The sequence below is a fragment of the Canis lupus genome, chromosome 36 (genome assembly GCF_048164855.1).
Source record: "Canis lupus baileyi chromosome 36, mCanLup2.hap1, whole genome shotgun sequence".
Lineage (NCBI taxonomy): Eukaryota > Metazoa > Chordata > Mammalia > Carnivora > Canidae > Canis > Canis lupus.
The window spans coordinates 14,595,276-14,620,726 of record NC_132873.1 but is presented as its reverse complement, the minus strand read 5'-3'; the positions used below and the strand labels follow the sequence as shown (position 1 = coordinate 14,620,726).

The 25,451-nt window shown below is 40.2% G+C and overlaps 1 protein-coding gene across 6 annotated transcripts in view; it reads right to left on the bottom strand.

Annotated features, from left to right (window-relative positions):
* PLEKHM3 (pleckstrin homology domain containing M3) overlaps positions 1 to 25,451 on the bottom strand; it is a 178,235-nt gene that overhangs the window by 133,158 nt on the left and 19,626 nt on the right. For all 6 annotated transcript variants that reach the window (XM_072812672.1, XM_072812670.1, XM_072812675.1 and 3 more), the window contains exons 2-3: positions 22,634 to 23,553; positions 6,594 to 7,529 (exon numbers count right to left, since the gene is read on the bottom strand). In XM_072812672.1, the coding sequence (XP_072668773.1) occupies positions 6,594 to 7,529; positions 22,634 to 23,231 (1,534 nt within the window). In that variant the 5' untranslated portion in view covers positions 23,232 to 23,553. The remainder of the gene's footprint in view (positions 1 to 6,593; positions 7,530 to 22,633; positions 23,554 to 25,451) is intronic.

The following is a 25,451-nucleotide window of genomic DNA, read 5'->3' as shown; positions in this document are numbered from 1 at the left end:
GGGGAAATAAAAATAAAACTTTGCCTGTCAGGACACACATACATGCACACACACAGGAGACTTCTCCATAAGACAACAACCCAATACATTAAAAAACAAAATGACAGATAATACAAGGGTAAGAAAGCAACAATAAACTAAAATATTAAATATTAAAATATTTCTCTTTTATCCAAGCTGTTTATATGTTTCGAGAGGGATAAGCTTTTCTTTATTGTCATATTCTTCTCCAATTAGCTACCTGCCTATTCCTTAACTCAAATAAATCTTCACCTTACTATCATTTTTAGAAAGTAAAAGACAAACTTGAAAATAGTACTAAAGGTAGGAATTGGAGATATCAAGGAAAGTCAATTATTTTTATTTCTGTACCTTTTTTCCTTAGCAGATCTTACACTTTGGCTGCTAGAGGATCCCCTAATTTTTCACATAAGAATCAAAACAGGTTTTGGCTATGCTAGAAGAACATAATATACAACTTCCCTTCTTGGCCCTTAAAAACCTACATATCTTTCTTTACCTACTCTCATATGCATAATCAGCCCCTAAATTCAATCTCTCTTTTTCTTAAGAATTGCTATTCTGCATGATTTATTCTGAGGCCAGTAAGTAACTATGCCCAACTCAGAAATATTGCTTACTTCCAGACTGGCAACTATTTAATGAATAATTAACCACTCCATACTTTCTATCAGGGATGCTTGTATTACCAGGGTAAAGGTATCCTTGATGTCTAAACAATGTCATAAAACAGGCCTTTGCCAGAAAGACACCCTCATTTATCACATGAAATGCCATGCGGTATTAACAAGGTCGATACTGTTTGTTCAATATATTTTGCTTTCATAGGGGCTTGAAATGATTTGTTTTTGCAGCTGTGACGGAGTTAAATTAGGGATTTAGCTTCTGCTTAGCTAGTAGAGCATATATAACCAGCAGCTATTAATTATCTGCCACTAGTCATCTTCCCACAACTTTCAGCATCCCGGGGGTACTGAGTTACACCACCAGCAGCCAGAGTCCACCCTTGAATAGCCAATCCTGGCTTCTCAGGAACTGAAGGGAGATGAAATCATTCAAATTGTTATTTCTTACTCCACAGCCACCCTCATCCCAACGTGTAAATGTTATTAGTGCGCAGATTTTTAAAAAGTTGAGTAAGCAGTTGAAAAGAAAAATCTTAGTTCAGAGACTAGTTTCAGACATCCATCTTCACAAATGAGAAACTAATAACACCAAAAAACTTTTGTGACCCTAACACACCAACAATCAGCCCCTCTCCCCTTTTTCTCTCCTCTCACACCACCATTCTGTCTTAAATGGAGCAGGGGGAGAGGAGGAAGTTTGCTGCCAACATAAACTTGTCAAAAGCCTGCACTACAGTGCTAATTCCTGTCTACCTGTTTGTGTCAGCTGGGAGCAGCCTCCGAAAAGCTCTGGGGAAAAGGCAAGGGGAGAGAAGGAGAGAGAAGGAGGGAGAAGGAGGGAGAAAGGGCGGGGGCAAAGAAAAACTAGAGTGGAATTCAAACAAAATTGAAATTGTGTGTACACGTGCGCGCGCGCACACACACTCTCACACACACACACACACACACACACACACACACACAAAGCGAGGGGGGGAAAAATGCTCCTCTCTCCTCAGGTCCTAACAACATACTTCTTTATCAGAGGTTCATTGTCAATCAATTAGCCGAGGCAGCAGGGGTCTGTGAGGTGGGGGCACCCGGGGAAACAATGGACAGCCCTGTTGTATTACTATTTAATCACTTTTGCTAAATAAATAGAGCAGCCCTGAGGTGCTGTCATGTCAAGGGAATTTATAACAAAACAACAAAAAAAAAACAACCTTCATTTTTCCTTGGTCATTCCTTTTTTCCCTTCAGGACAAGAGAGGGTTATTACTGTAGCCTTAAGTTCCATCTTTGTGTTTCTTGCCTTTGATTCCCACTCGGACCCTGCCACTTTCTGGCACTAATTTGTCAGGCTGAACAAAGAGAGGATTTGTACCTCCTGTAAGGTCTCAATTAGGAATGGCTTCTGCTGTATTATGTGCCATTCAAGGAGGACACAATGCCGGTAATTACAGGAATTTGCACTAAATGGCTGAAGAATTCACAGCAAAACTCCCCCCCCCACTCTTGGGTTTACTCCTCCCAAGGGCTGGGGGAAAAAAGGAAAGCAAAAGCTCTTAATGCCAGAGAGATGTAATTACCAACAGCAGTCCCAAGAGGTTAAACAGCAGCCAAGGGAGTAAAACCATAAAACTGACAGTGTGAAAATAGTAGAGGGGATCCCCTCAGCTCACTATTTTTCTTGCTGTCTCTTCTGTTAACATTATTCAACTTCAGTCCAGAATCAGGAACACTGTCCCACAGTGGCCATCCGATATCACTCCCAGATTACAAAGCAGTAACAACGCTTTCAACAGTGAGCTTTGCAACTCTTACGGCACCTAAAACTAGGCCCTGGGCCCTTTTATTATAGTACTCAATTGGTAGGTTTCTTGACTGCTGGGAAATTACATGAAAAATAGCTGTAGATATTTATGCCAAGAAAACCTTGTATCTAGTCAAGGGAAATAGGTATGTACACATGTCTAATTCCTGAAGAAAACAGGGCTGTTGCCTTATGATCTAATTTATACAACATTTTTGTGAGCAACCCTATTTAGAACCACTTACAGGTACATACTTCATAAATATTTTAATAAGTTGAATAATCATGTTTTAGTACTAGTATTTTGATACCACAAATGCCCCATTGCCAAACCAAATTTTGAATTACAACCAGTAACTTTGCTAGAGAATCATACCTCATTTTCTTCTTCTACAGAGGTGTTCCTGAAAAGCTATACTAAACCAGCACCAAATTACTTGTTCTGAAATACCACTTGCATCAGATGCTCCTCTCTGCTCAGGAACCTTCTGTGACTTCAGGGTCACATGTTCAGTTCAACCCTATCAAATTCCTTTTGCCAGTCAAAAATGACTGAATAGCTGCTATTTCATATAGTTCTACTTGCCACCACCTAGCTTTGTCACAGTGGCCATTTGGCATTCCTGATGTGATTATTTGATTAATGTCTGGTTCCCCTCGCAGACTGTAAGTTCCATGAGAGCAGGACCATGTCTGCTTTCTTGCAGCATGGCCTTCTCGGTGCACCTGAGTTTTTGGCACATAGGCAGAAACTCAACACACAATAAATGGTAGAAAGAAAGAACTTCATTTCCAAAGGCATTGTTTGCAGGAAGAAGGAATGCATGTGAAAAGGCCCTACAGGCAAGAATGACCAAGGTAGGTTCCAGAACAACAAGACAACCATTGTGGCTGCAAGGCTTCCTAGGATGAGGCAGCAGTGTAGCTGGAGAGGAAGCCATGGAATGAACCACACATGATCAAATACAACTATAAAAAGTTCAAGCACATGTTAAGAAATACACAGTTATATATAAGCATGTGTTTTCAAAACCATAACCTCAGGCATTTTGGGATGGTCGTGCTCCATTTTCTCTGCAGGGGCTCTTTAAATTTCCAAAAAGGATATCAAAAATTCTTCACCTACAGAGTTTAGTGACATAAGGCCAACCGCACTATTTTGTAGATATAAAAGCCAACATTTGTATCTCGACTGGATAGCAACTAAATGACATCATAATAGAGAGCTCCTCAGTGCAATCGTCCACTTTTAAAGTTTTTTCATTGAAAATATTTAAAGGGAATAAATAAATCCTCAAAAAATATTTAAAGAAGGAGGTACTAAGTGGATGTAAAAACTTACAATCTGAAGACACTCACTATAACCATGAAATAAATATTCTGGATTAGCTTCTCCTTAAAATAACAGATTAACGACAAGTTCAACTAAAAACAATTTAGTAAGCATTTTGACATTTTATAAGGTAAACATACTATGCTACTAGCTTTTTCACCAAATGTGTATTTTTACAAGGATGAAAATTCAGGGGACACAAAACTAAATGAATAAACATCCACTTTAGATTGATTATGTTTGTGAGAAACAGATCAATTTTTAAAGTTCCATCTGCTAAAATAATCTTCAATTTAATGAACCTCCCAAGTAATTTTAAAAACATTCAGAGGTTTGCTTAAAAAGTTTTAGCCTTTTTCTTTTGAGACTCTGCCCCCTACAGGAGATGAAGTATTCCTACCTGGGGTAGGAAACCAATATTCCGTGTTGCAATTAAGGAAAATGAAAAGCAACCTGGTAAACCATGTGTACCCCCAAAGCAATCAAATGTAGCATTTTCCAATTAAAGGGCACTAAAGTTAAATAAAATATTTCTACTTTGGAATCTGCCATACTACACAAATTAGATTGACTTCTCCCCACCTCAGATTAGAAACCTACATGTACCTTATTAGAACTCCAAACCAAAGCATGAAGGTAAAAGCTGAGCAGAGCAAATGAGTTTTAGACTTCATTCTCCTGCCTCCTGGATTCTCTATCACCCTCATCCCTAACCTATTGTCCGAACCGGGCCAAAATGAGTGAGGACATTTAGACAGCAAAGGAATATATCTTAATGGAACCTAAAGCAGCTGCCAAAAAGTTCTATCCCTGCCCATTCGGTAATCCTTTCCCTATTCTTTTCTACTTAGTTTCCTTCTCTCTGCCTCTTCTACTCACCTTTCCTTGTCTTCTTCCTTTTTTCATTTCTTTGACTGCTAGATGTGATGGACTTGCTGAACGCTACCTCTACTTGTATTTCTCCTTCCTCTGAGTGCTAGATACACTGCTAATACAGTCCAGAATGTGGGCAGTGCACACTTCATCAGGAAGCAAACTTATGAGAGGAAGGTAAATTAGGAGCCAACTAGGTGTCAATCCTTATGTAATCCCTCAGACTTTTCTGCCTCTGTTTACTAGAAAATTTTCCAATTCAGCTATTCCAGTCTCTACCTTGAGGGTGAGCTATTCTCCTTGATTCCAATATTACTACAGATTTGTTGACCCTATCAGCAATCCAAAGCCATGGAAGTGTATCAGAATTCCAGAATGTTCAGAGTCAGCATCAACAAATTATTGTTGAATGACTGAACTTTGAAAATATATGTACTAATATAAGACATTAAAATGTCAGTAATTTCTAAAAGCTGTGGTAAAGCAAGGGTTCCTTTATTTCAAAACCATCTTGCAAAAAGTAGCTGGCTGACTTAACACAAGGTCATTCATGCCTGCAGATACATGCGTTTCACCTAGTATGACTTCCTTACTGGCTCAATGTTGCTGGTCTCCCCTACCCAACCCTGCAAGTTTCTGCTTCATGGTCACTGAGGCCCTCCAGAAAAAGCAGGGATGATTCACTTAATCCCCTCTTTAGTTATATTATTTTTCAATAGAAAAGGCAATCTTTACAACTAACCTAAATGGAAATTTTCATTGGGCCCCGACTATTTGGCTTTCAAGACCAAAAATGTCAAGCAAAAATAGAAAATTTGGTCTTGGCTGGTAGTGGGCATCCCATTCTTTTTAAAATAACATACTTAAATCTGATATGCTTGAATTAGAATCTTCCAAATCAGGTTTCCGATTAAATGACCTTCATGGGGGATCCCTGGGTGGCGCAGTGGTTTGGCGCCTGCCTTTGGCCCAGGGCGCGATCCTGGAGACCCGGGATCGAATCCCACATCGGGCTCCCGGTGCATGGAGCCTGCTTCTCCCTCTGCCTGTGTCTCTGCCTCTCTCTCTCTCTGTGACTATCATAAATAAAAAAAAAAAAAAAAAAAAAAAAAAAAAAAAATGACCTTCATGGTAAATTTACCTTCAGGATAAATTTCTTGTCCTGTATTGTGGGGTTTAGTGAAAGGGAAATAACTGGATTTAGTTTATAGTAGATATATAGATTTGGTTTAGTGAGGGTTCTATTCTGCCTGGAGTACTGGTTGGGGGAAAGTGCAAGGAATGGGAGGTAGGGCAGAGAAGCAGTAACAGGGTTTGAAGAAATGACAGAGGATCGGCCTTGAACTCTACTTTGCGCCTCACCCTTCCACAGCAGTTCCAGAAGCCCCAGTTTCCCCGGGGATGAAGCACAGGCCCACTGTGACTCAGAGGTCATCTGTTGAATCATCATCCACCCTGCTGTTAGCCACCTCCAGATTTTCTGTCAAGGCTGACTTTCTAGATTCTACCTTAACAGGATTTGACAAGGTCATGATCAATGACAGTTACTGACTATGGACATTTTTCTTCCCTAAGAAGTGTCTCAAGCAGTCAACTTTGGGTGTGAATGTCTCTTTTGAGACAATTTGTGACATCCACATTCCCAGTGACCTTCTTAAGAAGACAGAGGAAATGGAATCGCAGCAGACAAAAGAAACCTAAATTCTAGTCTGGTTATGCTTTAGCTAAGTCATTTTGACTCAGTGGGGTATATCCTATCTGCTTCTGCTTACTTCACCAGCATGGCATGAAGACAGATGTTTTGATGTAGCGAACTCCTTGAAGGAGAGATGCTTTTGAAACAAGAGGTAGCTGTCACTGGCCCACTGAGGGATTTTTAAAGCGAATTCCAATTGTAGGATTCAGGATTGGTCTTTAATAAGCTTTAGACTAAAAATTCGCTTCATACCTGCACATTTGAAACTCTGAGCAGTGAGTCCTCGTTCCAAAGACAAAGTTGTCAGAATGCTGAGGAAGCTGGTCGTCACAGACTGACGTTTGTTCTTCCTGAGTTCATGCCCACCCATCTGATCCTTGGGTTTGCTCCTCAGGGTGACCTGCAGGTTTTGCTCTGAACTTCTCGCTGCATTGGCTGCTGTTCTCAGAGCCTCCATCCACTCCTCGGCCCTCTGCCGGGTCTCAGCACGAAGGCGGAGGACATCTTGGGGGAAAATGACTTGAAAGCAAGAGTCACAGTCGTCCAGGTTGTCCATCTGGACAGCCAGACACACGTCCACATTGTAGCTTAGCAGGGGATCCTCGTCTAGCTTGCCAGGTTGAAAAGCCATAAGGTAGGCCCTGCTCAGCACAAAAGTAAATGCCTTCCAGTTGTTTTGGACAGTTAGCCTGTACAGCGTCCCTGATTTGATGATGTTTTGGTATTGTTTGGGGCTATCCAAGACAGGTGATGGCGCAAACAGCTCACTGGATTTCTTCTGTAAACAATGATTCTGTGTACAGTCAACGTGATGACCAAGCCCTGGTGAGTTTGCCAACTCGTCCTGCCGTCCCACGTAACCAGGCACAGCGGCGTGCACAACTTCCCAAAGCTTCTGCCCCCAGTCCAAAGCCTCCCATGGTGACTCTGCCTTTAACTGCAGCTGGGTGTTGTCATACAGAACGGTATCCACCAGCCTGGCCTCCAGATTGCCCAAAACAGATATGCTCTGGAAGTGTGAAAGCTGGTAGGTGGCATAGAGGGCTTGATTGCCACTGCTGTCAAGGCTGTAGAAGTATAAGTTGTAGGGTGAAAGTTCTGCGTAACAGCTTTGCCAGTAACTGTCATGGTCCTTCCTAATCTCCAGGTATCCCTTCTTCAGAATGTTTGGGAATGCCTGCTTGTGTTCTAGAAAGAAAAAACAACAAGACGAGAGAAGCAATGTGTATTAATTTATGCATATGAGTGAACTCAATGAGATGAAAAGGCAGATGCAAGGAACCAAAGAGATCAGATCTTTCTGGTTCAAAGCAAACACAGTAGAAGCAGTACAGTTTACAAATGACAAGATGTAACTGGGGGGAAATTTCAGGTCTAAAGAACTTCACAAGGGTAGAATCATGAGCGTAAGAGGTGGGTGGTTTGCAATGTCAGTGTGACATGCAGAGGCCTGAGTGGAAAACAGAAATACTGGAATAACTGGGATTATCCCCCTTGAGCCCACAAAACACCTGCACTTCCCCAGGATTTCATGTTTTCTAGGTAACATTCTACAGAGTACCAAATACATGAGAGAGAATATTCCTCCTATCACTTGACCTAACTCCTTGCTAATACTCTTACCTTTCTTTGGGTTAGGAAAGCCAGGAAGAGTCAATGGAAAGGACAGAGCATGAAGTGTGCTACTGATAGACTCCTGCTTCTCAGACCTCCCCCAATAGTCTTCAAGGCCAGTTCATGAGCCTTCTGTCTTCTAATCACTTCCCCAGGCTTGACTCAACTAGCTCGTTTTAGGTCTCTGGTTACATAGCAGTTCTCTCACACCTCTTGAGCCTGGATGCTCTTGTACTGTTCCTTCTGCTTACAATGTTCCTTCCCACTGCTTCCACCAGCTACCACACATTTATCCTTCACTTAGCCTTAGGTTCCTGGAAGAGCCTTATCCTCTCTTCCAGGAACAGAGTCTGTCCTGACTCCCCCAATCCCTCACCTGCAAAGACATGGCCCTGGGTCAGTAACTGGTAGTATTCCTATTATTCCTCTCTGATGGGTTGTCAAGCTATATTATAATAGTTTATTTCAATCTCTGAGTAAATAAAATAAATTTTGAAGTTTTTAAAAAAAAGTCTGTCCTTCCCATTGGACTGTAAGCTCCACCGAGGACAGAGGAGAGGTCTGTCTTGTCATCCTTCTATCACAGCACATAATGCAATGCCTAGGACATAGTAGGCTCTTAAAAAGTACTTGTTGAATGAGAAATATAGCTCCTAGCACAATACCCAACATATAATAGGTATAACTTTTTTCCCTCCCCGTTTCACTAGTTTATCTGGTCATGCCATCTTTAATCAATGATTAGCTGCAATGTATACAAGTTGAGTACTTTAATAGAAGGAGACTATCATTTGGGAGACTTCCTTATACTTTTTATAAATCCATGCAAAAGGCAGCACCCCTCTCTGGTAGAGATTTTCATTTCATCCTTTCTCAATTTCTTTGCTAAGATACATCAGAGACGGTCACAAACTAATTGAGTCATTCCCTAAAGAAGACATATCGCACTCCCAAAGTGTATGATTTCTGATCTTGGCTGAAGGAAAAAAAAAAAAAAAAAGGTAACATAGATCTAGATCTTAAAATAGCAAACTAAAAGAGAAAAGGAAAGAAATGAGACAGAGAAAAGCCAATTTTACCTGCTTTACATCTCTAGTCCTGACATTCATTAGTATTTCTGTGATAACTCAAAAGCCATTAATTTCTTGCAACCTACACTAATCCCTTTGTAGAGAGAGATAATGGATGCCTATTCTCAGTTATCTATCTTTTCTGATAATGCAATAAGGGAGGTAGTGCTGTTAGAAACACTGCTGCTACCTCTCCCCCTCTCATTTTCATCAAGCACTGATGGTAGTTCACTATTTTCCATAATAAGACTTGTAACCATGTATCCCTCCATCCCCATCTGTCTTGTGACCCCGTGGCTCAGCTATGTATCCCTTAGTAAAATAAAAACCACCTTTCTGTTTTTAGCTAGGAATTTTTCTCTTCTTTCCTCCCTTAGAGCTTTTTACAACAGCTAGCATGAATTAGAAATTCTACTTTAATTGGGCCCAAGCCAGCAGCAAACTCAACTAAAAACTCATCTCTTTCTGACTGTCCAAGCCAGGGTGGTAGATGCCAGCTTGGGTGGACAGAGTGAGAAGTCCTGCCTAGGTGGTTCAAAGGCCCCCTCACTTTCTTGATGTAGAGTAAGGGTAGAGAATGCATTGTGTTTCCAGATTTTGCCCCCACCTGGCTTGGCCCTCCCTAAATAGGTATGTTAAACTGAGCCAGAAGAGACTGGTGTTGATAATAGGAAATGACCCATACTTATAGGCTGTAGTTGTACCATTAATTTCTTGAAAAAGAACAATCAAGAAGAGAGCATACGTGATCAGAAAGCTATCCTGTGGTGTGCATATTCCTCTCTGGAGGGTCTTACTATATTTCCTGTATGAAGTATTAATGGTCTTTGAGTTCTAGAGAGCTCAAGAACTACCATTTCTCTTTAGTCTCTAACAAAGGCTACTTTCTATTTCTTAAATTTTTTTAAGGTTTTATTTATTTATGAGAGACACAGAGACAGAGAGAGAGAGAGAGAGAGAGAGAGAGAGAGAGAGAGGCAGAGACACAGGCAGAGGGAGAAGCAGGCTCCATGCAGGGAGCCCGACGTGGGACTTGATCCCAGGTCTCCAGGATCATGCCCTGGGCTGAAGGCGGCACTAAACCGCTGAGCCACCCGGGCTGCCCAACTTTCTATTTCTATCGAAAGTTTGTTTTTAATATTTGCACTACTGACAAATCAGTAATTTATAGTTCATCATTAATTTACAGCTCAATTTTTATATCCCTAGACCATATCATTTCAGTTCATTTAACCTCACATCATTATTGTAAAGTGTTCAGTTTCACAAATGAGTAATATAAAATCTATTTAACCAATATCATAAATGATTCAGAAGAGACCACTGACAAAGATTATGACCATTTTCTCAACAAAACAGGAAAGGATGATCAAAATGAATCACTATACCCAAAAATTTCAAAATCACGAGTAATCCCTTAGGAAAAAGAGGGAAACCACCCCCTTGAATTCTTCATTTCCCCATTGCTTTACACTTTGACTAATATGAAGACCTGGTTCAGTTCCTCTGCAGGTCTTCTTCTTCCTCTTCTCCAAGTCCTGTAATGTCAGTGCCATGGCTTAGGGACAATGACTGCTATTTACTGAAGAGGAAGAAGGGAACTTTCCCCATCATGTGTACTGCCACTTTGGTACAGCCAATCTGCCAGAGTTCCTCTTTTGCTATTGTTTCCTCTATCTGTTCTCAGAAAAGTTTCCTTTCTCATGGCCACCACCTTAATCGAGGTCTGGGTTGTTTGTTTTTTTTTTTCCTATTGTGGTACAATTGTCATATAACATTATATTAGTTTTAAGTATACAAATGTATACAAATGTAATGATTTGATATCTGCATATAATTTGAAATCATCACCACAGGAAGTCTAGTTCACACCCGTCAGCATACATAACTACAAAACATTTTTTTCTTGTAATGAGAACTTTTTTTTTTAAGATTTTATTTATTTATTCATGATAAACACACACAAAGAGAGAGAGTGAGAGTGGCAGAGAGACAGGCAGAGGGAAAAGCAGGGTCCATGCAGGGAGCCCCATGTGGGACTTGATCCCAGGACTCCAGGATCAGGCTCTGGGCCGAAGGCAGGTACTGAACCGCTGAGCCACCCAGGGATCCCCGTGATGAGAACTTTTAAGGTGTATTCTCTTAGCAACTTCCAAATATTCAATACAGTATTATTAACTGTAGTTGCCATGCTGTACATTACATCCCCATGACTTTTTATTTTATAACTGGAAAGCTGTACCTTTAAGACCTAATCCAGGTCCAGATGGGCTCCCACCTCTAGTCCTCTTTCCCTCCGGGGCCATCTCACGTGCTGTTACCAGGGTCACTCACAGCCCTTCCCACACCCCCTTTCCCGGCCCAAAACCCTTCACAAGTTCCCTAGTGTTATCCAGTAAAGTTCAAACTCCTTAAGACATTTTATTATGGAAAATTTCAAACACACTCCAAAGCATGTAAAAGAGTAAAACAAACACCCAGGGACTGATCCTTCAGCTGCAAAAATCAAGTCTCCGCTATTCTTGTTTCCTACCTCCCGCCCCTCTCTGACTCTGGCTTTTTATTGGTTGTTTTGGCTGCAATATTTGAAAGCATATTGCTAACACTTTATCATTTCTACTCTAACTACTTCAGGGCTATCTCTAATCTGACAGATAAAACTTTAATACACACACACACACACCATTTTCACACTCAACATGAATAATTCCTCATCTAATACCTAGTCTGTATCTGATTTCCCCAGATTATCTCAAAAAATTATTTTACACAGATGACTTGTTCAACTTCGTTTCACACATTGATTTGGCTGATACATCTTTTAAGTCTCTTTAAATCTATAACAGTTCTTTCTCCTTTTTCTTTCATGCCACGTATTTATTGAAAAATGAGTTCATTTGTCCTGTAGAACTTCTCACATTCTGGACTTGGCCGAGTGTAAGCTCATGGTATTATTTGAATGTTCCTCTGTTTCCCATGTTTCTGTCAATTGCAATTTAGATCTTGAGGTTAATTTAGTTTTTTATTTTGGGGGTCTTTTTTTGGGCAAGAATATGTAACAGGTGGTTGTCCCACTTCCAAGGGTATTAAGATTGATTAGGGAGTTTAGAAGATGTTAGTCTGATCCCTCCATAATAACTTTCCCCACTGACCTTTCACACAATGCAAGCACTTTTCTCCACTCCCCCATATATCAGCCAGGTGACCTGATGCTGTTTCTACCCCCCACCCCTCCCAACCTTTGTGCATGTTCTCTCATTGACCTTTCTGCCCAGATCTCCCCTCGCCTCTGCTTGTGTGTATTTTCCTCACACATGAGGCCTAGTACAAAAATCTCACCTATTCCTGAAGAACTTCTTCATCCCCTCTAGTTGAAAATAACTGTTGTCCTCTGAACCCCCAAACTCTATGGCTAGATTACTCTGATGACTCAGATTTCAGATACTATCTCACATTTATCACATATATATTCAGTTATATAATAATATTATTCAAAATATCAGAAAGAAATGTAAAATGCAACAAGAAAAGTTTTTGCCTCCATATCCCAGCATCCACAATCCTCCTGTCCAAACTGTATACTGTTTGATATGAAGCCTTCAGACGTGTTATATATGCAATAATATAAACAATAATTCGAGGTATATTATATTTATATAATTATTGAAGTTACTCACTTTCATGTTTATTATTTTATGCAATTTTATCTTTTTAAAAACCATTATATCCCAAATCAAATATATGAAAGAAACATTTCAGTAATCTAGTTTACCAAGAAAATCTGGACTGCCTGAGTCAAGCACAATGAATGAAGTCACAAAAATAGATTCTGAAGATCAGGCAATAGAATGAAAGTCAAAGAGCAACATTGCAATGTTTTCAAAGAACTCAAAAGCCCAATGTGATGCCAATATTCCAAATCAAAGTTATCTAGCCAAATTTAAAGGAAACATTTAAATTCTTATAACAAGATTAATAAATGTGAAAGGAAGCCAAGGTGGAGAGTGAATGGAGACTAATCATAATACTTCAGTGTGACACTATCTAAGACAAGCCTAAAAGGATTGCCTTTCAAAGTCTGGCAGGTATGTTACATTTCTCCTGTGGTGGAAGGGGCTAGGAAGCTCTTTGAGTCTCTTGTAAATAACAGCACTGATACCATTGATGAGGGCTCCAGCCTTGTGATGTGTGTACCTCCCAAAGTCCGTGTGTACCTCCCAAAGTCCGTATCTCCTAATACAATCACTTTAGGAGATAGGAGTTCAATATATGAACTTTGGGAGTGACATAAATATTCAGACCATAATAGCAACCAGAAACTCATGTTGCTCAATTTCTATCATATCTTTTAGTCTTGACAACTCATTCTTTATTTCAGTGGATCCCAAACACAATCCCCACAACAGTTTTTCCACACTTCCTTTATTCTTTCCAAACACCTAATCCCACTGCTTCATTTTGTGCACTGCAGGGAGCTCCTTTATATGTATTATGCTTGGCTTCATGTCAATGTTGCAATAGCTAATGTCCTGTGCAAATGCTACAGCACACAGTGGTTAAGGCCATAGGTGCTGAAGCCAATGAGCCTAAATTGAAATAGTAATTCTGCCCTTACTGGCTGTGTGACCCGGGGCAAATTACTTAACCTGAGTCTCAGTTTCATCATCTTTAAGATGGTTATAATAACAGCACCTACCTCACGGTACTGTTGTGAGAAAGAAATGAGTAGTTCTTAGAACAATGCCTAATACATTGTGAGTATTCAACAGATGTTTCTTATTTTGGTCGTCTGGCCTCAAAGGAATCTTCTTTCCTCCTTGTTAGAGCTAACTCTTCCACCTCTACTCTGTGCCTAATTCCTTCCTACTTCTTCAGAATCCCTTCCTCTGCAACATCTTAATATTATCCCTCCACTAATCTCTTTTCCTTCTGTTTTCCAATACCCTAAGGTTTGTCATATCTATTAAAAAAGCATTCACTTGATCCTACCTCTCATCCGCCTCAATCGGTCTCCTTCCTTCAGACGCCAAATTCTCACATTGCCTCCACGTCCCGTTCCACACAATCTGGCTTCTGACTACTGCTCTGACCTCATCTCACATCATTTCACATCCCTTCTCTCATTCCAGCCACATTCTTTTATGTTCTGTGAACAAGTTGAGTGCAGGCCAGCCTTAGGAATTCGGAGGTTGCTCTAGCCTCCATTTGGAACTTCTCTCCTCAGCCCCACTGACTTACATGCCTCCCTCACTTTTTTTCCCCTCAGCTAGGACACCCTTTACCACCTTAAAGAGTCCCCTGTCTTATACCTTGCTTTATTTCCCTCAGAGAACTCTCTCCTTCTCCTTGAGGGCTGGGGCCTGGATATCTCTCTCACTCCTGTGTGTTAAGTGGCTGGCCCTATAAATATTTGTTGAATGCATGTACAAAGGACTCTGCTAGAATCTGTGAAAACCAAATGAATCAGACACAGATCCTGTCAACAGATCTATGGCCTAATTAGAGCCCTTCTTTTTCCTTTCACAAGTCTCACTTTCTCTTTGGTCACAGCCACCCTAAGTTGAGACCTTATTGCTTCACAGTGTGATAACTGGCAGAGTAGTCTAATTAGTTTCAAATCTCTTCATTGCTTCCATCTACCAATCCATCCTATATTCTGAGGGGGCCTGATGGGAGCCAATAAATAGCATCCCTTTACTCACCCAAGTTTTAAACCAACTGAGACTGATAGGCATTGTCAGACACATGGAGATCAAAACATCAGCCAGTTGGAGGATGTGGCTTAGGTGTCCTCCTACCAAACATACTCACCTCTGAGTCACAAGCAGTACTGATCACCACAGGCTCCCCCTCCTGAGGGACTGCCCATGAAAGGCTGATGGATGGAGGAGGAAGTGTGAAGGAACAGACCAGAATTAGGGCTTCCTGTGAGAGAGGATGAGTTATCTACATCTAGTTCCTCTTCTAAACTTGCCTATAAGTTGCTCCTCCCTGGGGGTGGAGTATGCAAAGGGAAGGAAAAAGGCTAAGGGTGTTAACATAACTGATATCCATTTACAAAGACAGAAAAGCTACAGGAGAGGAGGTTCCCTAGTACCTACCCCCATTACCCCACAATCATGCTGACTTATATACTTTTTATAAAACATCTTTTTAACCTTGACTTTCAAGTAATTCTCAAGTGTTTCTGTGCTAAACATATCACATGAAGTCTATCTGTTTGGCTTTGAATGTCCTCCATGACCTCAGGCTACAACCCCCCTGCAGCCCTGTTTGACTTAGCCTCCCGGACATCTCACACACACGCTGTGTTCACTTGATCTTGTGCTCAACCCTCTAAACCCAGCTGAAGCATCCTTTCCTCAATGAAGACTTCTCTGACATTCTAGATTACAATCATGTCTCTTTTCTTTATATTCCTAGTTAACAAAACATGGTTTTTCAAGTCTATTTGTTTCATGTTATAGTATCCAACTGTTTAAGCCAGAAACTAGGGGAGAAAGTTTTAAATAATTTTAGGGTTTTGTTCTCCTCATTAGAGGCACACAAGAGAAGTGACATTAACAGGATTCACATTAATCATGACACTGCCACAAATGTCCATAGAAAAGAATATGAAGAGATTAATACTACAGGAACCAAAGAGAGGCTGTGTCTTGAACATATGAAATATGCTCCTGAGGCCAACACTCAGCAGTGGCTCACAGATACTTGTTAATAAACTAATTCTGGCAGAAATGAAATAGACTCAAGTAATGTCTTTTCTGAGAGCTACTTTGGAGACCTGTCTTTATGGGTAAAGTAGACTATCCCATTGGCTCTCCCTTCATAATAAACCTAGGGGAAAAGACATATTATCTGTGCAGGCTGTAATTTATCTGGCTACATATTAGCTGGACAGATATACCAACTTAGGGATCTTCTCCATCTAAGTCCTTCGCTATGGGCAACAGTGATAGAGCATTAGTCCACAGTCCTGGTCAATTTCACTTCTAAGTGACTCCCACTAGAGATCACTGACCCAACTTCTTAAATGCAGAGGCTTTCTGCCTTCTGTGACAAGGGTAATCCCTAGTCTTTAAGAATTTTGTGGGCAGCCAGGGTGGCTCAGCAGTTTGGCACTGCCTTCAGCCCAGGGCCTGATCCTGCAGACCAGTAATCGAGTCCCACGTTGGGCTCCCTGCATGAAGCCTGCTTCTTCCTCTGCCTGTGTCTCTGCCTCTCTCTGTATGTGTCTCTCTCATGAATAAATAAATAGAATCTTAAAAAAAAAAAAAAAAAAGAAAGAATTTTGTGACCCAGAAAACAATTCCAAACCAACTTCCAAGCTATGACCATTCATTGCCATGGTGGGCTTTTCACTGTTTCTGTAGGAACTCTATAGGACTTAAGTATAAAAGATTATAAAATAATATAATATAAAAGAATCTCCCATACATATTTAGGCCAGCAGATTTTTTTTTTTTAAGACCAGCAGATTTTAAGGTAAATATCATTTTCAGTGTCTTTGGGTAACACATTAGAATCATAGAAATTTAAAGTCAGAAGGGACTCTTTAGCCCAGTCTCATCTGAGGTAGAACTTTGTCCATTGTTTACCTCATTATATGTCCTCCTGCTTCTTTACCAACAGAACCCTAAAAAAACAAGATATGCTTAATCCAATCACAGAAATGCTATTTTCCCTTGCCAGACACTGCTTTAGGAGTGTGACTCTAGCTACCGAGAAGGTACTATTAGGGACCACTGGGAAAGAGACCCAGAGGAGGTGCTCTGGCTTTTCCTTCTTGACTTTGGCTATTGGTATATAAGAAAATGACTTTTGGGACTGCTGTAGCTATCTTGTACCAATGAAAGAAAAGAAGAGACATTACCAAGATACTGAGAAGCAGAGCAAAAAGATGGAAAGTGTCTAGATTCTTGATGAGCCAGGGACTGCCTACATCTGGACTTCTTAAGTGCTTACTGCATATAGTGCTTGATATTCACTAAGTGTTCCACAGCTACCTGTTACATAGATGAAAACATAAGATGGTAAATGACCTTATTACTTATGCCACTTTTAGTTGGGTATGTTGGTAATTGCCTCTGAAAATATTCTTAACTAATCTGACAGATTTGGAAAGAGATCCCAGGAAGCAAAATGACTTGGCCAAGATTATACCACAAAGTATACAAGTTGAAAGAACTCTAACCTCCAAACTTGGAATCTAGATCATACTGTATTTATTTGTGGTAGAGGGAATGAAACTTCCCCAGGCTTGAGAGACAGCATTATTGAGTAGTTATGTGTGGCCTCTGATGTCAGGCCTGGTTTAAAATCCTAGTCTCACCACATACTACTGCATGGCCTTGGATGAGGTCAACTTCTCTAAGACTCAGTTTCCTCATTTGTAAAATCAGAACAACATCATCTGTCATATTAAACTATTATGAATATTGAATAAGATAATAGACTTGTCTTAGCACACAGCTGAGCATAAAGTTAACTCTCATTAAATGATAGTTCTTACTGATAGTATTAATAACAAACTTTATTCAACTTAAGTTATCGGGAAGGAAAAAGGAAAGAGAGGCTATTTCCATTCTGGAAAACAAACAAAACAAAATGGTACTGTTTTGAGGTTCCAAGCACCAATATATAGAGTTCAACCAGACATTTTGCATATGCTCATACTTGGTACAATACAAAGTTTTCTATGATATTGTTTACAGCATCAAAAACCTTCCAACCTAATGTGGGAGATGGATATACAAGCAATTACCTATAATTCATAGCAGAATAAAATATGCTATGAAAACATATAATGAAAGAAAAAAAGAATTTTAATTGAAAAAAATACAGAAAGGTCTGAGGGAAGACATGGCATTTGGATTAGTCCTTAAAAGATAATGGTGGATTCTGAAAGGTGAAAAAGCTAGGGAAGGCATTCTGGATGGAGAGACAGCATGAGCAAAAGTTCAGGAGCTTGAAAGGACATGGCACATTCAAAAATGGCACATAGGTGGAGTGATGGAAAGTGCGAGCGATAAGGCTGGGAAGATATCTGGGTGCTTTATAAAACTTATACTTGATTTTGTAAAGAACTGGGAATGATAATTCATTTTTGAGAACAGAGAGGAATGAACAGATTTGTGTTTTAAGAAGGTAATTCTAGGAGTTTGTGAAATCAGTAACTATAGTTCTCCTTAGCCAAGAAAGATAAACTATATCAACAGAGCAACCACAAAAAAAAAAAACATCAGAAACTTCATTTTCAGAGTTCCCATATAGAAATGTTAGGATTAGGATTTGGGCTGTTGATGAGGCATGCTGGGTTCCCAATAGCTGCCACAGGCCAACATTTAATAATGTAACCAGTGGAAACTATACAACCATTTAAAATCAACTTTCTGTGACCTATTTTAGCAACTTCTTTGTACTGACTAATCTTGCTAAAGGGTGAATCATAAATTCAGCAAGAGACCATGTCCTGGTGACCTCACTTGTTCTAAGCCTGCAGGAATATTCCCACCTCTATTGGCTCCAAGGCTTCTGAGAAACATCATAATTGAAAAAGTAGTCATTTTAGTATAAGTCCCAAATTTGGCTTTTTTTTTTTTTTAAGTGAAAGATGGGGGGAAAAGGGAATCAAAACAGAGTAACATGAAACTCAAGATAAAGAAACCATACTGCCATGGTTTTTCTAGCTCTAAAGAAAATCTCTGCTTGAGATGTTCTCCTAAAGTACTGAGAACAAGAAGATACAGGTATAGACATGGTACCAGGTCACCAGAGAGTGAAACCAAATGAAACAAAAGCCCAGTTGACCACTGCCCTTGCCAAGCAGATGAAAATGTGAACACAGTCAGGGAGAGAAAAGTCAGTCAGATTCTGACAGTCTGTTGAGTTTCAGAGCTCCGTAGCTAACGCAAAGGATTTCTTTTAAAGAAAAAATTGATTTTAAAAATTACAACCACAGCAGCTTACCCAAAAGTAGAGTTAACTAGTTACAAGGCACACAGAAATTCTTCTGTTTAAATAATTTCAACCATACCCATATTTCCATTACGACCTTCCATTATCGGTCTGACTATATATAGTTAATTAGCTCCCATACAACCATGAGTCAGGATCAGTTCAAATATATCCTAAAATGATAGAATTTTAGAGTTGGGAGGATTTAGAGACAATTCAACCTGCTTCACTAGGTTCTTAAAGGCAACTGACAAGCGATTTTCCCAAACCTACATAGTTGAGTCCTAATTGAGTGTTCTTTGCACACACCTTCACCTTCCTCTACTATGTGTATATGTTTATAGGTATAAGTACGTGTATGTGATCTATTTTTCATATCGGTAACATAGCTAGTGTCCACATGTTCATATGATTTTTTTATGTTCTTGCTATAATTTGCATTTATATTTGGATTGTAATTCTATGATGTTAGGATCCTGTCTTCCTTATCCTATGGGAAATTCCCTCCTGCCTGTGGCTGAACAAGAACAGGATGGCAGTGATAGAAAAGGGAAAGGGTTAAGTACATATATTAATCAAAAGCATGCCTGTACAGAACTAAGATTAGTGCTAGCACAAGCAATGAGCTGTTCTGGTTGTAGGATTAGGACCGTCCCCCAGGGCCAGTTCCTTGTCATACCTTGCTACAGCTGCCCAGAGCATGGCAGCAAGGATGGGAGCTGACCATGAAGAAGCTTTGTCTCCACTACCTGTCTTGAGGATTTTTAGAAATAACTGTTCTGACATGTGGTGGTGGATGTGCTAACTAGACAGGGGGAATCGTTGCACTATGTATATGTATATCAAATCATCACAACATACACTTTAAATGCTTCCAACTTGGTCAATTATACTTCAATAAAGCCGAGAGGAAAAATCTGCCTATTTCCATCTTGTCTTAGATTTAGTGCTTCCCAGTGATTTAAGATCTAACCTTTTCAACATTGTTATCCCACCCTCAGATAGTGCAGACAGTCTTAACAGGGTGGGATTCAAGCCACACCCACCAACCTAGTAGGACCCACAGACAGTACCCTTCATCTACTTAGCACTGGCAACATTCCCTTGTATGAAGCCTGTCCTGGGTCTGTCTCTGCCTGAGGCAATGAAATTTCTAGAATGCATTCTAAATCTGCTTCTAAGTAAGACTGTAAAAGGCAGCCAAAGATGGGCCAAAACCCCAAAGCCCTCTTCCCAGAGTTACAAACCCACGGGGCCAGTTCACTTAAACTCTTCCACATAGCCAAAATTCAAAAGTATGAAGGGCAAAGTTATAGTCTTCCTTTCATGGACTCACTGGTCCTCCAAAGAACTGTTGCCAGCTCTGCACTGACCATATATTTTAGTGAATATGTTAAACTCAAAAAACAATCCTTACTTATCTAGGCTGCTTTGTGTGACTCACTTTCTCCTTGTTAGGGATCTCCTGAGGGATTAATTGTAGTTTGATGGACATCATCCAGGTCTGTCTCTTCCACACCACTTCCCACCCTCAACACCCACAGGGCCTGATTGCTAATAAGGCTTTCAAAGTAGAGGGTTTTGGAGACCTAGATCTACTGGCTTCCAAGGAAAGGGTTTATAGCTCCAGCTTAGTGGTTAAAAGTGTGGACTCTGGAAAGACTGCCCAAGTTCAAATCAAGGATCCACGTAGTACCAGCTATGGAACTCTAAGCATATAACTCAAGCTCTCTGTGACTCAGGTTTCATCATCCTCAAAATGGGATCAGTAAAAATATCTATATTACCAGAGTATTCTATGAATTAAATAAGCTGCTATTTGTAAGGAACTTAAAATAGTGCACAGCGTTTGTTACTGTCGCCATTTTTCCCTTCTCTTCCTACCTGGGCTCTCTTACCCTGAGAACAGACATGCTGGGTGCCTGGGTGTTGGCTCTGATAGTGACAAGGAGGCTGCTAGTCTGTTTGATGTATTCTGCTCTCATATATCCCAAGCAAAAAGCTAGGAAGGAAATGATCTTCAAATCCAAAGCAATAATCTTGTATAAAGAAACACTATTAAGGAACCGGGAAAAGTTGAGGAGGGATGCAAAATTACTTCAAATGACTGCCAGCTTTACAAAGACTAAAGAGCAAAGCATAATTATCGCACGAGGCTTTGTGCTCACCAAGCAGCAGTCACATTCCTCCACAAACGGGAATCCTAACTGTATGTATGCAACCCGGGAGTCTGAGAGGTATCTGGATACTCCTCCAAGGCCAGGGCACCAACATTCTGCCAATATGAGGGGCCACATTATACACCATATCTGTTTGATTTTCTGTTATCACAAAGATAGTTCAGTGCAGCCTTCGAGATGAAAGCAAGTCTTCATTTTTCACTGCTGCTAAAGAGTTTCACAGAGAGGATGTGCAGGTTATGAAATGCTAGATGATGGCACAAGGCCCTCAGAAAAGAGGGTAGAACTTTTTTCTAGAAAGACACAAACTGGCTGACCAGTAGGAGACAGTAAACAGCTGATCACAAATCAGTGTGAGAGGAGGGAATGAATGGTTCACTTCCCACTAACTCATTAATAATATGAGAAAGCACACTTCAGAGAGGCCAATTTAAGAAAAACGTATTGTGAGGCCCTTTTATAAAGAGACTATGCCTAGGAAAAGTAGGAGTGATTGGTAGTGTCACTTTGATTCTCATTGAGGAGTTTCAAATTTAATCAATAATAGTAATATTATTAAATGTTTAAGATAGCTAAAAGAAAATGCTTGGGGAAATGAAGAGATGGTCTATCACACCTCACAGAATTCATGTGCACATGTACATGTATGAAGTACAAAGAAAAAAAGAAATTCAGGGCTCCACCCCATGACATCTCTCACCTTCTCCTCCTTCTACCCTCCATGGGGTCCTCTGTTCCCCCCTGCACCTCTCATCTCCTCACCTTCATTCCCACTATAATCCTGACTGAGTGTCCTCTACTGCAACCCCCTTTCTGCATCTTAGTGTCTTTTGTGGTCCAGCTGAAGCTCCATGAACTCTCAATAAGCCCTTCCTGACAAGCCCAGCACAGTGTCTTCTTCCTTCTTCTGTCCTCTCATAGTCACTGTCACTTGCTCATTGAAAGTATAATATAAAGTAAAACCCAACAATATAAAGTAAAACCAAAGCTCCCTCACAAATATTTCAGTTGACTATTAGTTTCTCTCACTCCTGGTGCATTCTTGAGGGTTTGCTTGTGTCTGATCCCCTTGGCTAAAGCAAGAAGTTCTTTAAGGCAGGGATGGTATCTTTACGCATCTTTAAACGCTTCACAGCACAAGACTATGCCCAGTGTGTGATCTGATGAACATGTACTGATGCGAACAAGCAGTATCAAACTGTACAAAAGCAAATACTACATGAATTAGGAGACTATTCAGATTCTAACACATAAGATTAAAAGGGAGATTAACCAGTCATCTTTGCACTCAGCACTTCTTATGAAGACACCAAGACTGAGGCTTAAGGTAAAGTGTGAAAGCAAATGGAAGAGGGAGCTTAATTAGCAAACCAGAGAGGGACACTGGAGAGTACACTTCCTCTGAGGTAAATGGAAGAGAGACAAAGGAAAGTCAAAGATTGTTCAATAGCAGTCAGATATAAAAACGTACCAGTATTTCCTTGAGCATCTTCGACCTTATTTGGTGAGGATGACAGAAAAGCTGGTCTGGTGAAATGAGGGCCCCGAAGACATGGCTGCTGCTGCAGAGGCATGGTTTGGAGGACTAGCCTCCAGTCCACCTGGGTAATATCTGACCTTGACCGAGTATGCCCCGGCTTAAAAGTAGAGGTCTCATCCAGTAAGTCATTCACGGAGCGAGGCCTGTCCCTCCGACGCTGACAGATGTTGAAAAAGTTAAAGGTCGATGCTTCCTTTTGTTCCATCCACGAAAGATTATCTGGAGCTGTCCCTTTCTGGACCATAAACTGTTCTTTGGCAGGGAAGACATTTTGAGCTTTGGTTTCCAAGAGCCTGCTCTTACAGTGGTCCCAAATCAGGCCCCCCTTGCCCAGGGAGGCAACATTTCTGATAGCACCATTATCTGTTATGTTAGTGAGAACTTCATGCCCCACCAATTCGGGGACTTCCTGAATCCCATAAACCTCAGCTTGCTGCACAGCCTTCTCTAGCTTACTGTCAAAAGTACTAAAGAAATCCTCAGTAACTTCCAAGGCCGGGCTGATATCATCCACTTCCAAAGCTTCCATGTCACAGGCTCTAAGAGGCCTAAAGCTCCTAAGCTGGTTCAGGAAAGGGCTTCATTGAACATTCATTCACCCAACAAAAGGAGATGTGCTTCAGCAATAGAGTTCTGGAAACAACTGAAAGAAACATTCATTCGACTGCCTTCAACAGGCCAAGCACAAGGATAGTTGATGTTTTTTTCAGTCATTAAAAGCATTTGCTAGCAGCTAATGGCCATTAGCAGAGGTATAGGGTGACAAATGTTCCTTTGAGATTATTCTTCATTGAGATCTGTATAAAAACAGGAAGTGCTTGTCAAAGCAATGCCATGAAATCCTTAATTTCCTGGAAGAGAAGAAACAGCACAACATTGGCACATGGTTCACTGTATTGATAGTACACAAATCTGCCCAACAATTTCCCCATCTCTACATCTCTTTTATGGCAGACATGCCCCAAGGTGGACAACACCTACACAGAAGTTCATTGTCAAGAGTACACAGCATTACCGGCTTTGTGTAAGAACCTACACAGAACAGGGTGAAACACTTGATAAGGGGAATTAAGGTCAATAGCTTTTACTCATACAGAAAAGCCTTTGAGAGCAGTTGTGAAAAGACTGTCCTGGCAAATCTCTGTGATACACTGACCTATAAAACAGTAAGCAAAGAGACTAAGAATTCTGTGTCTGGGCCTACATCATAATCAGTCGAAAAGTCATAAATACACAAGTCCTTTCACAAACTTTGAAAGCACTGATGTTTGTCAGGCTAAAAAGTGCAAGGGGGAAGCACCCAGGGGGGCTCTGCCCTTTGATTAAACCCAAATGTTACTGTGTTTGTGCTTCCCAGGCTTGGATTATATAATACCTAATGCCTCTGGACTTCAGAATTCCTTCAGTCAGCTTAAAAAAAGGGTTTCAGGCTCCAACTCCCTGATGTTTTGGAGTATTGGCCTAGGAGTACAGGTCCAGCCTCAGGGCTGAGCAGAAAATACCTTTCATGAGCACTAACTCATTATCTCTTGGGAAAGATCTCCAAAGTCAGGCCTACGGAGCACAGACCTTGACAGTAATGCTGTCCAGTATGGTAGACACTTGCCATATATGATTATTTCAATGTAAACTTATCATAAAAAAATAAAGTTTCTCAGTCACACTATTACACTTCATGTGCTCAGCAGTCACATATACCTTTGTATTTGTACAAAAAAAAAAATCAACAAACAAAACAACTATGCAAAGGCTTTTTGCCCTTAACTACTTAAAAGTAGGTAAAGTTAGGCAATTAGGAACACTTCTATGTTTTTTTGTTTAAAACTGAGCAATTTTATGGTTAATTAAACTCATTTTTAGCACACAGGTCATTAACCATTATATTTAAGTCAACAGTACCAATCTACATTGCTTAATATATATAAACTAAATTAGTATATACAGCCCTTTATTTTAAAATGTGTCAAGACATTTGCAGTTCAGAGGAACTCTGTGGTTAACCTCTTGTGAAGTGATAATGACTATGAATTTGTCTACATTTTATATTTTGATACTTATTATATTAGCCCTCATGCAGTAACGCACTGATTGACTTTTAGAGATAAGTATCAGTTATAATAGTTGCAAACAGGGTTTCTTTGCCTGTGTCTTCAGCTAAGCCTTAATTAAGCCTCCTGAATTATGCAACAGGGTTTCACTACTTCTATAATTTTAAAACATGGGATTTTTAGTTTCATCCTCTATACTAGAGTCTATGAAAAAAATACATAATTATTAAACTTTTAGTTCTTTCTTTACTAAAACTTCAAATGAACAGAATATAAGTGTTTAAAAAAGAAACAACAGATTCAAAATGGAGTCACTTGTGCAGAATCTGACATCAACAAATCAAGACTATCTAAACATCAGTACTTTCGGCCTTTCCCAGGAATGTGACCTTTAACCAGTTAATCTGGAATTACCTAATCAGCACTACTGAGGTAATCTGCTTGATAGATCCCTGCCCTTCCCCCAAAGGAAGGTGATCTTCCATCCCTTCTGCCTATAAAAGACTTCCATTTTACAGATTTCTATTTACTAAATGGTATGTCACCTGATTCATGAATTGCTGAATATGGCCAAACTGATCTTCAAGTTCTCACTCAAATTTTGCTTTTAACATGTTTCTCATTTTATAGAAGAGACACCAAGGTGCAGAGCAGTTAGTGATTCATTTAAGATGATACCACCCATTTTCCTTTCCTTACCT